Source organism: Anas acuta, chromosome Z (assembly GCF_963932015.1).
Source record: "Anas acuta chromosome Z, bAnaAcu1.1, whole genome shotgun sequence".
Classification (NCBI taxonomy): Eukaryota; Metazoa; Chordata; class Aves; order Anseriformes; family Anatidae; genus Anas; species Anas acuta.
The window spans coordinates 18,391,996-18,408,138 of record NC_089017.1 but is presented as its reverse complement, the minus strand read 5'-3'; the positions used below and the strand labels follow the sequence as shown (position 1 = coordinate 18,408,138).

General features: G+C 38.3%; 1 protein-coding gene across 4 annotated transcripts in view; it reads right to left on the bottom strand.

Annotated features, from left to right (window-relative positions):
* MAST4 (microtubule associated serine/threonine kinase family member 4) overlaps positions 1–16,143 on the bottom strand; it is a 293,772-nt gene that overhangs the window by 215,344 nt on the left and 62,285 nt on the right. For all 4 annotated transcript variants that reach the window (XM_068665969.1, XM_068665971.1, XM_068665970.1 and 1 more), the window contains exon 3: positions 4,434–4,555. In XM_068665969.1, the coding sequence (XP_068522070.1) occupies positions 4,434–4,555 (122 nt within the window). The remainder of the gene's footprint in view (positions 1–4,433; positions 4,556–16,143) is intronic.

Sequence of the window (16,143 nt, the reverse complement as noted above, 5' to 3'; positions counted from 1 at the left end):
ATTCACTACAATTCTAAAATGAAAGATTTTTTTTTTTAACTTATGCAGTTTGCTCAAGCACAATTGATACTGTCATTCACTTATCTAACCAATTACTGTTTAAAGAATGTATTTTATTTGTTTGCAATCATTTATTACCTAAGCTATAATTTTGCGGCTTCTCAGGCAACAAACGTCTGTCTTACATCTGGGGAATAACATACACAAAAGGGTGTTGGCATGCTGTTTGAATACATGCAATTACTGGTAGTTACATTCTAATTAGCATAATTAGTTTTGAAACAGTTCTCATAATAACTGTCAACATTATGTCAATTTAGCTGAAGTTAATGGCACATTTAACAAAGACACACTTACTCGTTTTCAGTAGTATACTATTTAGTAGAAAGGAGGAGGCAAGGCCCTTGCTGAAGTAAACCTGCCTTTCATACATACTGAACATTTATTTTGTTTCCTTTCACCAATCCATCTTATTGCTTGAAATAATTGCCACCCTCTAGCTTTCATATGACCATTCTTGGAAATTAACACTGAAAGTGGCAATAAAAAGCAAACATACCAGAGTACAGATGCTTGTAAATTCAGACTTATGTTATTTTGTGCAAGTTTGGTTGATTTGTTGTTGTTTAAACTGAAGAGGTAAGTATTGTGCTAAAAAGCAGCAAATAATTGTACTCATGCCTAGACAAAACAACTTCACTGCTTAGTAGGAAAGAGCATAAGCTATTTGTAAAGGCCCTTTTTACCTTTTTTCAGCTTTCATAAGTTATCAGATACTATTCACAAGTAGTCAGAGATGTTCTCATTATACCAAATAAAAGTTTAATCATTTCACTGACATCTTTCATGTTTCCAAGAGGATGACATAAGATGCCTTTTAGTTTGCTTTACTACAAATACTCATCTTCCACAACTCAAGGGAAGACCAACCTCTGCCCAGCACTTGCCATAAAGCTGAAGTTGTATCACCAGTCTTGACTGGATTTAAAAGCTAAATGCATTGCAAAGTATACCATTCATTTGTGGCTCCTGTCTATAGCACATTTTTATTATGTGGATATTTCAAAGAATGAGATACCATTCAGTAGTCATCAAATATGGGTCTTAAAAAAAACCCTCTGGACTGTGAGATGTCTTCGTTAATTTTTATATATAAAATAGAAATAGAATGAAAGACTTTATGCTCCTTAAAATAGAAAGATTTTTTGTTTGTTTTAAACAGGAGTTCGATATTATCAGTGGTGGAGATACAGTAAATCTACTGAAGTTTTATCCAGCTACTTTAGGAAAAATCCTCCTCCTTTTATCTACACATTTATCATCATGCATTACAGACGCACCTTATGTTTGGGCTTTTTCTGTTTTTTTTTGTTGTTTTGTTTTGTTTGTTTGTTTTTATGTATGCAGATATCTAAAGAAAGTTAAAAAACAGTAACTTTTTTCAATACATCACTCAAAATCCCCATCTGCCTATAAAATTGTAATTGCTCACAGTTTCAGGCTCTTTACCATTGCTTAAAGCATTATCAGCTTATTACAATGAAATATTAACAAACCCAGCTTTATTTCAGTTTAAAATAAACTATTTTCAAAAATTCTAAAAGTTAAAACAGTAAGCAGCAATGGTATTTGTAAATACTTGTGGAGTGGTGGGACAGGGTGTTTCTGGGGAGAACTACTCCCAGACTTTGTACACCAAATGAGACAACAACTCTTAAGTTAACTTGCAAATGACCAGTAGAAAAGAAGCACTTTCAGAGGCAAATTCATCCTACCTTGAAATAAACATCTAAAATCAGGCAAAATGGTCATCATCCTATAAAGCAAAGAGAGTAGAGGTAACTCTACCATAGCTTCTCTAAACTCCCACAAGACCCTGTGCAGACAGAGAGATGTTCTGAACTGCATTCCAAACATGTACTTTTCTCCACTGACTATCAAGGAGAAGTAACGACACTGACCAGGCCAATGCTTGGCCTGTAAGAACATCCAAAACCAGGATTCTTCCACACCTCAGCTTCACCTTTCTATGAAGTTTAGAAACGTTATGAAAGTTAGACATATCTCCACATCCATATGAATGTTCTCTGCAGACTCTCAGTGATATGCTTGACCCACAGCAAGTCCAAAACACTGCCCCTTCACCTGAAATAAGCCTGCCCCATCCACATGTTCAACCCACTTACATAGCTCTATATGAGAACTGTATTTTCAACCTGTAGTAAAATTACCAAGTTTGCAGAGATAAACCCTGGATACCTACTGAACTCCATCCACAGCAACATCTGCAGCCCGTTTTTTTCTTATATCAATATTCCATAACTCACTTAAAAATCTATAGTTTCCTACAGAAACAATTTACATCTGTAATACAATAACCAATCTTGGCAACTTTTCACAAATTGATAGAAAAAGGGAACAGTGTTTTGTACCTTATTTGCAACTCTAAGTGTTAATATTGATATTTGAGCTGCTCATAAGTTATTCTTGCCTATACTGAGCCCAACCAGACACTGCTGACACTGGTGTCCACACCAGAGCCTGGTATCAATGACAGCAAGAACGATCAGTCCTACTAAACGAAGAAATTAATGGCCTAATTTCTAAGGTAACATCTCACTTACCTGAAAAAATCAACTCAGACTGAAAAGCTACACAGCAACTCATACAAATCTCTTCTACATCAGGTTAAATTCTTGTAAATACAATTAAAAGCTCCCAACACTATAAACTAATGACAGGCCACCCAAGCTCAACTCCAAAGCATAAACTGAGACCAAAAAAATAAAGAAAATAAAGCATGTTACACCAGCCTCCTTATGAAGTGAGTCTGATCAGCAATTCCAGATAAGAAACAAACACTTCTCTGGAGAACCTGCATCTCCACCCCACGGACACCTGCCCGGATCTGCCACTCAGACTCATTTCTGCACCAGTAGAACACATGAGAGAAGTTGCAGTCAGGCAGAGGTAAAAGATGTAGAGACAGGACAGAAGTCTGTAGCAGATATACACAATAAAAGTCAACAGGTGATGAGCAAAAGACCCCTGAGGAAGTTTGGCTCACAGAATTTTTCATCAGTCTTTTGTTTTATGACCATTTAAAGTATTTCTTGTCAAAATGCTGCTGAATCTCACTCATAATATAATTATACATTACACCAAAAAAAGCACAACTAGCATGATATCTATGACTTGTGCAAGCAGAACTACAAGATCAAATACTAACACAGCACTTTCTTATTTAGTCAAGTTATTAAATTTTTTTTATTAGCTACTCCGGAAAAAAAAAAAGAGGGAAAATGTATTGTACTGATAAAAAACTATATTCTTTCTGTCATATTCTGTCATTCTTTACCATTTCAACTACACATAATCTGAATACTTCCTTCACAGTGAACTATTATATTTCTCCTAATAAAACGCCAACAAAAATACATAGGTTGATAATCGGCTGTTCATAAAATACTGGGGCTTAAAGCAGAAAACTTCAAATGGAGTCAAGTGTTTGTAATAAGTGTGAAGTCCAACAACCAACATCTGCCCCACAGAGCCACAAACAATTAACATCACCATGAAGCAGAAATCACAATTACGTTTGTAAGTGCAGATGTGTTGCTGTTGAAATGAAATACAATTTCAGATGGATTCATGGGGAAACCAGCCATCTATATTCCACTATGACACTAAAAACTGGCATGGTGCTATCTGCTTAGCACTGTCTGATCATTAAAAACACTTTTCTGCCTTTTTGTACATGTATTCATTAACAATTCTTTGAAGAGAAGTACAGATTAGTGTGCGGGGTCCTGCACTGAATTTCATCAATTAAGATTTTAATATACAGAAACACAAAGCAGAATAACAGATACTTCAAAACAAAAGCTGAAAGTTCAGCTGTATGAGGCATCTCTTCCCCTTTCTCTCCCTTTATCATTTTGTCCAAAAGTCTTAATTAAGTTCATGCTTCATATACCCACGTTCTCCTGAGGACAGGAGTCCAGCAGAAAGTGGAAACAAAGAAGTTGATGGAAAAGAATGCCCAGGAGAATGGACAGTTACCTTCCATTGTCATCTTAAAAAGCACGTTTTTTTGTTTTTATTTTTTTTTTTAAAAAAAAAAAAAGGAAAGAAACCATTTAAATGCAAATAGCTACATTAATGCAACATTCAGCTAGGAGTTTATGCAAAGCCCAGTAATGCTATTCAGAGTTACTGTTACTATAATATGTTGAGTGTGACTGAATGACATTTAAATAATATTGTATTCTGGAATGCATTAGCAACTGGAAAGATAAAACTTAAAGAACAGGGGTTGATACGGACATAAACTCTGGTTTGATTCCCATCCCTCCAAAAATTCAGAAGTCATGGAGATGTAATAGATTTATTTTTTTTTTTGTATATTCCTAGCTTTGAAAAAAATTACTCACCAAACTAGCAGTAAGTGAAGGTGCTGACTGCCCAAGTGCTTGGCAGCGCATGCGAACAAGATTAGAGGTTTCTGCAGGTTGCCACAGCTGCTGTCCATTTGCATTGGGAAGCAGATACCTGCCTGTCAAGTTAAGAAAGAGTATGTTAAAATATTAGATGTTGCAGATGAAGCGATGTAATGGACAGTTTACTACAAGACAAAGTTTTTATTTTATTTTATTTTATTTTAAATCAGGCATCTCACAATTTTAAAACATTTGCTCTTTCACTATACCCCTGACCAGAAGGGATTCCATCAAAGCAGTATTTTTAGAATTCACTTGCCCCCCCTTAATGTCACCCTTCCACATAACATTTTCCTCATGCAAATTCTTCTCTCTCCTCCACCCCCCAATAATCTCACACCTGTACCTTTACCCTACTCTGAAACACGATTAACACAATAGAGCAAATATCCACAACAGAGGGTATGAACCAAAGAAACTTATATTCTGAAGGTTTGCCAGAAGTAAAATAAGAGTAAAAAATATATTAAAAAAATATTGCCCTTGATTTTATTAGTCTTTGAAAGCTGGTTATTTGAGACAGTTTATATTTTTGTTTTAAAGAGCTATGATAAGCCATGATCCTCTAAGGCTAACATCAAATAAAATTTCAGCTCTCCTGATCAACCCTAGTAAACAGCAAGGTTACATTAAAAATGCTACAGAGATGACTTCCTGACTATTCTCATCTCTTTCAAAGGCTGACATTTTTACAGTGTTTTTCTTTTTGTCCTCATTGCATATTGTCAGAAAATGGGATCATAGCTAAACAGGAATGTCAAGGATACAACAATCACTGCTGCCTCTCCCAGTAAAACACAACAGAAGGAAGCTGGGAGGACTGTTTCAAAAAAGGCAATGCTATTCCATGCAAAAATGACTGATCTGGGAAACACCTTGATAAATGCAGCCAAAATGCTTACGCCTTCAAGGAGAGACTGAGAGAGACTGTGCAAGTTCACAAAAAAGAGAGCTTTGGGAGGACTAACTAGGCATAACCATCTCAGGAAGCCCCTGAGCACCAAACCAGAAGCAAGAAAAAAAAACTGGAAAATATAGAGTGATGTTTTACTTGGGTGATTGTGATAGGACAAGGAGAAATGGCTTTAAACTACAAGAGGGGAGATTTAGATTAGATGTCAGGAGGAAATTCTTCACTCTGAGGGTGGTGAGGCCCTGGCACAGGCTGCCCAGAGAAGCTGTGGATGCCCCATCCCTGGAGGTGCTCAAGGCCAGGCTGGATGGGGCTTTGGGCAACCTGGTCTGGTGGGAGGTATCCCTGCCCATGGCATGGGGGTTGGAACAGGCTGATGATCTTTGAAGTCCCTTCCAACCCAAACCATTCTGTGATTCTATGACAAGTGAGCAATGATACTGTTCTCTTTTTGCTTACTTTCAGCCACCACTATCACACAGGGTAACAGACTATATAGAGTGGTCTGAAATCTGTAAATTCTTAGTTACATCTGAAAAACATAGAAGTGGGGCAAGTAGGGCAATCACACCACTCAAGCAACTGACTTCTCTTAGAAAAATCAACAAGCTGATGCAGAGAAAATTCAGATTTATTTTTATTTTTTAAAAACAAATCTACATTCAAAAGCATGATGCAAGATTTTGATTCAGCAGCTGAAATCAAAGTCATCTTCAAAGCCACACATAATAAGCACCTGTTTCTTGAAATGACATTGCTACATTAGCATTGCCCCCATCAGAGAACTATGGGGTACACACATGACCATTGCCACAGGATTTGTGCACTGGTTTGCCCAGAAATCAGAGTCCTTAGCTTCACAACCTTGTTTTTAAACAGCAGATCCACAGGAATCTGTGTGGAAACTGACTTTACTGGGATCTGTAGAGTTCCCAAGCAACAACACCAGATAGTCCCCTTAGCACTTCTCAGCCTTCAAAGCACATTATTGTTCATTGGCAAACTGGTAAAGTTGAACCTGTAGACAGTTTTTCACCCAATTTCTAACAGCTTGCCCAAGACTGGAAGAAAAACGTATGACAAAGCTGCAGAATTTTGCCAAGTCACCCAGGAAAACATTATCCAGAATTCAGGTTTCTTTTTCACATGTCCTTCCACCATCCTCAACTAAGAGGCTTCCATAAAGAAAGCTTAATCCATATATCTTTGAAATTCCATGGATGTTCCAGTGAGAGATGTAAGTTATAGCTGACTGCATATGTCTTCTCAAAAGGAGAATTCCTTCTCATTCAGGGGGCGAAGGATAAAAAAGTGAGTAGAAAAAAACAAGTTATACATACTCTGCGTTTAAACTGTTATCTTTAATGCTTTACACAATGAAAGAGGTTTATACATTTTCCTTACTTGTTGTTTTTTGTTTTTGATTCCTCTGTTCCTCTCCCAAAAGTCAATGAGGTTCTCAGGCTAAATCTGGATATTTTCTACTGCTGAATCCCAGACTACAAAAACCTCTCAGATAAAAAACACAGAAATTAAACTCTGCAAGAATGCTCCAAAATTTGAATCTGAAGAACAAAGAAGAATGTAAAGTAAAAAGTGGTTTAATGACAAAGTTTATTCTAAAATTGGGAAAGGGAAGCACTCTCTGGTTAACCAAGGCACTTTATAGTAGGGGTTTTAAACTTTGAGAAATCCGTTGTTAGACACAAGACCTTTCCCAGGCTGCACTCATTTTCTTTTTAGATTAATCTTACTGAGCTTCCCAAACAAAAATAAATAAATAATAAAGGCAATTACTTGGATTTTGTTCACAAATTAACCTAGCTTTGTTTCAGTTTGGATCCTGAAGCAAAGGAGTTTAATGAATCAATGAAGTCTGAAAGCAGAAAGACATATAAGAAATAAGTGCTATTATTAATGCTTGTACTTGTTGTAAATGGGAGGCAGACCAAAAAAACACAGAAAATATTGTGATTCCCATTCATGCTAATCACCCAGAGTGGATCACTCTGTACCTTGCCATGCGCCGGGCTGTGCTGACATGGAACATATTCATAGTCACATTTATCTTTTGTCCTTTACAAGCATCTGTATTTTATTCAGTTTTTACCTTGATCAAACACCTGAAAAAGTCTGATATTTTAATATAGAATAGGGAGAGCAGGCAAACCTTCTGTTCACAACAACAAAGCATTTACTAAGCCCTTCCTTCAACTGCACGGTTTTCCTGGCTGGCAAAAAAGCAGAGCAGATTAACTCAGCATCACAGCCAGTGTCCACAACATAAGAACTAATTTTATTATTTTTCTTGCCTGGTTAACCTCTAGAAATATTTAAAATAATGTTGGAGGGCCTGCAGAGTAGCTAAGTAGACATTCAAGATGATTAGAATCTCCAGTGAAAATGCAAGCATGTGTGATGCTGGAATGATCTTTCCTCCATCCTTACGCCCAAACTGGACCCATGAGGGCGCAGAAGATTTCACAACATGCTGAAATTTAGGCAAGTGTAGCAGACTATCCAGGAGTCTAGTTTGTCTTCACATAGTACATCCATAGATGCTTCTAAACACAAATGGCATATATTAAATGTGTCTTTTATAAAAGTAAAATAGCTATGTCTTATACAAGAAAACAGTAAAATAAGTGTCTAATAAAGGAAGAACATTAAGCTTTCTGCAGAGAAACACATCCAGAAGAATAGCAGTTACTAACAAGAAATCCAGCTACAACAAAATACCCAGAAAATGACAACTACTTTAAATACTATGTTTCTTTAAATGAGCGTAATGAGGTATTTTTTTTTTCATTATCAGAAACAAATAGAAGACCAAGATTTCTTATAGAAAAATATTTCTTCCAAACCTCAGTACACTCTGAGGAGTTAGGAAGCCACCACATTAAGCCACTACACAATAAAAGTCTTTGCAATGAATTAACCTCCATTCCTCCCCATTAAAAAAAATCAGTCACCTCATTTTCAGACTATCCAGTCCTGCTCCTTGTTCCCATACTACTCCTATATGTTCTATTGCAGTTCCGTTAATAATTGTATGCCTTTTCCCTTTTTACATTTCTGCTATGCTCTTTAATAACCCCTTGAATTTACACAGTGACACCCTCTCACCAGTAAGTGATTTAAGTATCAGTATTACACACAAAACTTGAGCTGAAATGCATTATTGATTTTCACGCTGCATTCATTTCTGCCTTCAAGTGCAAAGCTCCAAGCAGCTTTCCTTTCTGAGTGAATTGACTCATGGGGGACCTCAACTACATCTCATCCCTGCCATTGTAATTCAGCATTTCGGCATACATATAGCAGAGAAAGTGCACGAGTCCAGGCTAATCTCCATCTAACGGCAGACCATTGCCACAGAGGTTGTAATTTTATCATTACTTTTATTAGTTATTGATACAGATGAGTCATCTGCTAATGGAGGTTCACATACTGTTGTGCCATTCAGTCCGAAAATGGCGTATGACTTCCTATCATGTCCTTTAAAGTGGCTTTTCTGGCAGCTCTGATATCCTTTCTGTGCCTGAAGACACTGAGATAGCCTGAAGTCACACCACTTTGTTCCAGTGTCATCTCTTCCCACATCTGAATACAATCCTCATTAGTCCAGCACATTTATCAAAATGTTTTTCAATGAAAGGTGATTTAAGTTGATTACGTAATGGCAATAATTTAGCATTATTTAATGGTATTACGTAATAGTTGATGGACACAGAATACATCACTGCAGATCAAAGCGTCACCTTCCCCTCGAACTTGCCTATCACATGTCTTGCTTCTTATACAATGGATGTTTGCAGAATGCCCAAAGGAAATCTTTATTATTCCTTGCTTCTGTTGTGTCTGGTGTGTGTGTGCTTCTTGTATTTTTTTTGTACTGTTTAAGGCCAATAGAGACTGAAAAAACACATTTCCACAAAGATCTGTCACAGAAGGTGAGTTTTGCTTTATTCTAATTATGAAAATCTTTCCTACTGCTAAGGTATCATTCTCCTTCATTCTCTCCTCCTCTGAAATCCACATCCCAATAGAATGACTGAGAATGACTAAAAGATTAAGACTTCTACTTGCATTCTAATTTAATAAGATTAAACCTATAAACCTTGTATTTTCACGTTTAATTCATTTTAAAGTTTGAAGTTACTTGTTTCAAGTCTTCAGCAGTCTGATATTTTAACAATTACCTATGATTGAGAAAAACTTCTGGCATCCACATAAGTTTTTGCCTTTACAATAATTCTTATGGCAGCGTAGGTTGAATCGTTGGAAATTGTTAGGCAATCAAAACAAACACAGAGAAAGCATCTTGACAGATTTAATCTGAAATAATTTGTTAAAAGTATTAAAAGCAGTTTTCCTTTCTACAGTTTTAAATGAAGAACAAGTAAACACTTTTAAACAATTCAAACATCTGGATTTGGGCTGACAGCAATTATGGACACCATTAGCCCAAAGCAGAAGAGCGGAAGCTGTGCACCTGATTATAAGGTATTACAGACAAATTAGGCCAACATCACTGTGTTTCTAAAAAATAGCCTCTAGCCATCCTGCAAGCTTCAGGGCAAAGGCCAAGAAATACTTATTTCACTTGTTTTGATAAATCAATTGCAGATATTTATGACATGCAGATTGTTTAAAAGCAATTCAGAAAGCTAGGTTCTTCTCACTGCTTTGAGGTCAAAAACAGAGGATCCCATCTCAAAAAGTGACCTGTTTGGTACAGACAGATTCATCGAACATTGTTTCAGGTGGTTTTTCACCACTCCTCAGTGAAAACTTGTAAGTGCGAGCTATCTGAGAAAGAGCAACAGAATCAAGGCACAGTGGAAGGTGAAACTGGATCCTACTGCAGACAGCTGTGGGTGATAGAAGTGCACTGCAAGTGAAGAGTTGGGTACTTCTCCCTCTTCCTACTCCTTTCCCTTTTCTCCCCACCAAAAAAAAAAAAAGGTGGTGGGGGGAGTTCCTGCCAGTGGTTCAAAGACCAAAGCCAGCCCCCCATCCACCTCAATGCCTGGCAGCCCACAGTACCTCACAGCGGAGCCTCGGCCACAAAGCCTGCACACGATTTCAGAAACTGCCCTGGGAGAAGGGCAAAAGCCTCCTACCTTTGCAGCTTACCATCAGCTTAGGGCACTCTGCTTTATTACTGGAAATTTAACTGTTTCAGGCTGCCCAGCTGTAGGAAATGAGGCAAAAGCTGTAAATTTTAGGGTCTACTCTCACAGCAGTGCATGGGGAATTAAAGCATGTAATTCCTACTAGTGGTAAGTGGTAAATGAAAAGCTATAGAACAGTGGATGGAAACAAAAGAAATGTTACTGTACAAGAACCCTTGCAAGAAATCCTACTAAAAAATAATTACAAATTTTACACTTTTTGATACATTGCAGAATCCCCTTAAAATGTTTTGACTTGGTTTCAGTTTCTAAAATTAGCTGAAGAAGTGGTATCTGGTCATGAATTAAATAAATTTGGCCCACAAAGGCAGCACTAAGACACACATTGCAACTTTGGAAAAGGACACATCAAGTTTCAGATTGGAAACCAGTAGGATGCAGGTTTAGATCTGTATCCAATCTATCAAAAACAATCAAGACAGTTTATGAGTGTTACCAATAAAGAAATATACAAATCACATACAATGATCCTTCCTTTCAGAAACACTCCATTATTTCAAGCTAGAAAGACACTTCTCTCATCCTGTTTCAATAGCTGAAAAACACTCAAATGACAATACATGAACTTGTCTAAAAAGAACCTTACTCAAAATTCTTCTGCTAACACATACTCAGTGTAATTAAATTTTTATTTCAACCATTTATTTACAAACCATTATTGAAGCACTGTGAGAGCAATAAAGCATTTTAAAGGTTGGAGGTTTTTAGTTTGTTTTTAAGTTTTCCATGCCAAAAATATCTACCTTAATAGAAATGTTAGTCAGCCAGTGCCACTGATATCAGACTAAGAAACTATACAGCCTGAAGTTATCATTTACAACTCTATTTTCCTTCCTCCCAACCATGCAGAAACACAACTCAGCAAAACAAACAGCTGAAGATATCTAATCAGTGAGCTCAGAGACAGCCACATATTGTTGCTTCCTTTTCTTTATCCTACCAACAAATAGAACCCTTTTCCCATAGTACCAGCATACACCTTCCAAACTTACAGGTTGCTGGTCCATTCCACAACAAAGCCCTGACACAGAACTCCCTGCTTCCCCCTCACTCTTTTCTCTAATTCACTCGTATTCTAGAAAAAAAAAAATAAGGTCCAGTTCTGAAATTCTGATAACAGGGGGGAAAAAACAGAATTGGAAAATCAATGTTTAAAGTTCACACTGAACACGTAATGCTACTGGAAGTGCATTAAACTGGATCACATCGAAGTGACAATGAGGCAGTTTTACGGTACCTTCTGATATAAAGTCAATTCTGCAAAAACAGGAATCCTGCAAAGCAAAAACTCAGAGATAGCTCTTATCTGCAACTCTGAACACCAGCAGGCCCACAACCAAGCTGTGTGTGGAATACATCTACATTCACCAGAGCTCAGTACAATGCCTACATGAACAACTACTTAAGCCATCTGACAATTTTCTTTTCTTGGCTCCCAACTCTTCTCCATTTCAATATTTGCTTTTGCTACCTGCTTCATAGATATTATAAATATTATAAGATCTGAACAAAATTATTCCATTGTACTATGAAGAAAATGGCCAGAAACTGCAACTGATGTAAATCTACCCTCTTACAACTTAAAATTGTTACCCCTTGTCCTACCACTACAAGCATACAGTGGCACATGGCACCCCTTGACATTATAAATAATCCCTGCCATCACCCCTTGTTCTGTTTCAGGTGTACCTTGCTATGCCACAAAATTCAAGAGCCGATCTGTAACTATGTACTTACAGTAATTTTTCTAACAGGGAAAAAAGTTTATTAATAAAAAGCCCCTTACTGTTCTCAATAGGAAATAATGATAAACTTTGCAATTCAAGCATTTGACCACCATTCCAAAGATTACACATAAAAGCTGCCTTTTACTCTTGTCGTGTGTTTCTCAGTTGTACATTCAATTCACATTAAAGCATCTGTCTTGGAGCAAGCAAGGACAATTTCCATCCACCAGCAGTGAGTCCATTGGCTCCGCAGCGTCAAGCCCTCTCTTGAGAGAGCAAGTAGGTGAAATGGGAAGACTTAAGCCTCTAGGAGTATGAGTAATGCAATTTTGGTGTGCAATTATAATTTATTTATAAACACTGCAGAGACAGTGTTGCACTAATGAGCTCAGATACCAGCAACAACAAGACTGTAGCATTACAGTGCTCAGGTTTAGGTAATCAGGACCAAACCCAAGCATTTAACTAAGTCCAGACAAGTTCTTTCATACATGCTTCTATACTTACACTGCTAAGTGTACTTGAGCCAGTTAATTCAACAGCTATTGCAGTATTTCTCAGGGCTACAACTTAAACCTCAGAAACTTACAACACATTCTTTTTCTTCATGTTTTATTTTTCCACTCTACAAATGACTATTTAAACAAATTTCAAGCTGCTTTTATGAAGTGTCCCAAAAATGGCTAAATTCTACTTCTTCACCCTTCAAAACAAGGAACTCCCAAGCTCATCCTCTAATTAGGCACTCTACTGCTACAGTTTGCTTTGATCTCAACAACAATCAACTTCTGATGTTCTGATGATACAAGCCCGATTAAGCTGCAATCAAGGAGTTAAAGGCAAAATAACGAGACAGGAATGCAATATCTGCTGCTCTCATCTCAGACTACTACATGATGCGGAATCCACATGTCAAAGAATATGGAAATTATCCCCTAGCGTACAGGGAAGCAATATCAACTACACACGCTGACTGAAGCCTTAAATGACAAAAGTAACTGACAATGACAAATATAACCTAATGGCATCTCAAGCACTGCTGCACCAAGAATCATTTGAAAATATATATTTCATAGCAGAATATATTTGTTTCATCAGTAGAAGACAGTTTTATAATGTCTGCTTAAAAAAGCAATTTTCTCAGGTGTGTAATTATGTAATGTGTTGCTTACATCTCTTCCTACTAATTCTGGAAGACGCTTAGTATGGTACGTTAGTATGGTAACACGTTAGTATGGTAACACACTTTATGGAGACATTAGAGGAAGGCACTCAGAAGACTCTGGGACGTGCTCTGTGCAGGCAGCAACACTGGATGAGATGGTTTGTGCCTCCCCACTCCCCACAGTGGAGTGTAGTTCACCTGGATGTGGAGCCTCCCTCCTTTTGCCCCCCTCACCAGGCAGCAGCACCCTCAGCTGAGAAAACTCCCCAAACCAACCAGGTCCAGTCCCACCATGCATCATGACAACAAAAACTATTATGAAACATACTCCTGGTCCGATGTGTGAGGGGAAGAAAGCCCAGGAAGCAAATTTTTGTGCAGAAAGGGATGCCTGACAGAGTGCCAGCACAGGACGGCATCCTTCCCCGCATCCTGCTGCGGTGAGGTTCTGGAACTGGAGATGTGTCAACAAGGTCCCTGGAGCAGTATCCCCAGAGACAGCTATTAAGTCACTGGGCTTCTCACACAGGGGCACTCAGGTCATTAATTAGGCCCCTAACTGGAAGTCAGTAAACAATTTTGAGATTGTACAGAGGAAATAAGGAACACGTCCTCTTATCTACTTCTATCGACCATCAGCGATAAGACCAATCTTTTCACAATGCTTGTCACTAAAGCAATTACATCCTAGTTACAATAAACCGTTGTAGGGAATGGGAAGGTAGCACTGCCAAAGAGGTTTCAGAGCACACTCTGGTGATTTTACACTCCACTCTCCCCAGCCACCAAGTTGTATCAAGCTTTTGACATTAAGGCTTAATGAGCTAATCTGCATATCAGCAATATTAATGAAAAATGTCACACAATACAAGATTAGCAAGAACTCCAAATTTCTGCCACTGCCAACTGCTCCTGGGACAGCCTACAAGTCCTGCCAGCACATGCCAACCCTTAGATAACTGAACAGCTTGTTCTTCATGGCCCATAACGCCGTTGATCTTTCTGCTAATTACGCTAAGTAGAGTGATGAATCTCTAATGTGAAAACCAGACTGAGAATCTCTGAATTTACTTCAAGTCAACCACAGATTATTTATATGGGAATTGCAATCACTGCTGGCAATATTTAGATGACTAATGACTTAAAGGTGGGAAGCTGATCACAGGAGGAACAATAAACAATAAAAATACATACATCCCAAGATTTATTTATTTATTTATTTCTGGCTTTAGCTCTCCAGCAGGTGAGAAAGTTAACCAGAGTTAACTTTAATAAAGTTATGTAGGATCTTTGGATTAAAAATGCTGTAAAACAAACTGTATGCATTATCTCACTAGTGTTTGTCTAAGATCAATTTAAGGTTAGCAAGATAATGGCTCTACCACAATTAGAGACAATTAGCTCAGCAGGAAGTCTGTTTCTAGGCAGTTATCAATGAGATAACAGAAGGCAAGATAAGAAGTTCAAACTATAGGTAACAAAGTTTAAAGGGTTTTGCTTTTGTGCGTGTGCCTTTTTTTTTTTAAATACATCTAACTGTGCAGCATAGGACAGCTGAACTAGCCACGGCATCCTGCAAAACGCAAACTCTCATCAGCAGCATATATTCATACAGTTCAGAAGAGAGGCAAACAGCCATCTCCAAGTGCTATGTCAGAGCAGCTGAGTAGCACACCACACACTGTGGTGTGAGCTATGGAGCAGCAATGGGATATGAAAGCAAGGACAGTTTAATGTTTGTCTGAGTGGTTTCCCAGGATAAACCCCTTCACAGTAAAAGCCCATACAATTTCTCTGCCTTTCACATTACTTTCTGCTATGAATTCTGTTTAAGCATTTCTGAACAAAGCAAAATAATTCTGCAGACAATTTCAAACAAAAACCCTCTGTCTGTAGACAGCTCTCTGAAGTTTGCAGAGATCAAGAAAACCAGCCACCGCAGAAAAGCAGCTTTTTAATTAAACATCTTTTCTCCTGATCAGAAACAAAATCCTAAGCCTCAGCCTGCACCTTGTTTGGAATCCATTAAAAGGCAATATAAAGGGAGAGGGGGGAGAGGCATTTACACCCAGGCACACAGGCAGGAGCTGACTGTCTGGAGAACAGACCTGCCCTCATCTGACCCGGCTTTGCCCTCAGCCTGGCCAGTTGCAGCCGCACTGGTCAGAAGTACAGACCTCTTCCCTCTGTGCCTGAGGGACTGCCATCAGATGAGTAGCTCCAGCTCAGCTTTGCAACAGGGCTTATCCAGCAGTTGCATGAACTGCGCAAGGGTTGTGTTTGATGCCATCTGTGGTGTAAGCAGAGCTTCCCAGCTCCAGTGTACCTCCAGGTAGAAAATAGAGCCGGCACGGTTACAGGAACACGAGCATGAAGGGAAGGTGGAAAGGGAACACTTCAGAGGCAGAAGCAACAGAGGGGGGAAGAAGGCAAATGTTGACTGTACAAGAAGCACCCAGTGACTCCACTTAGGTGTCCTGCAAGGGACCAGGAATCCAGAAAAACCACAGGCAGTTCTACCATCCAAACTCTTTAACCCTTTGGAAACACACCCTTTTAAATTAGAAGAGAAACTGGTCATAAATTGCTTCCAAGTTAACCAGTACAAAATGCTTCTACCACAAAGTTTTAACTCATGTTG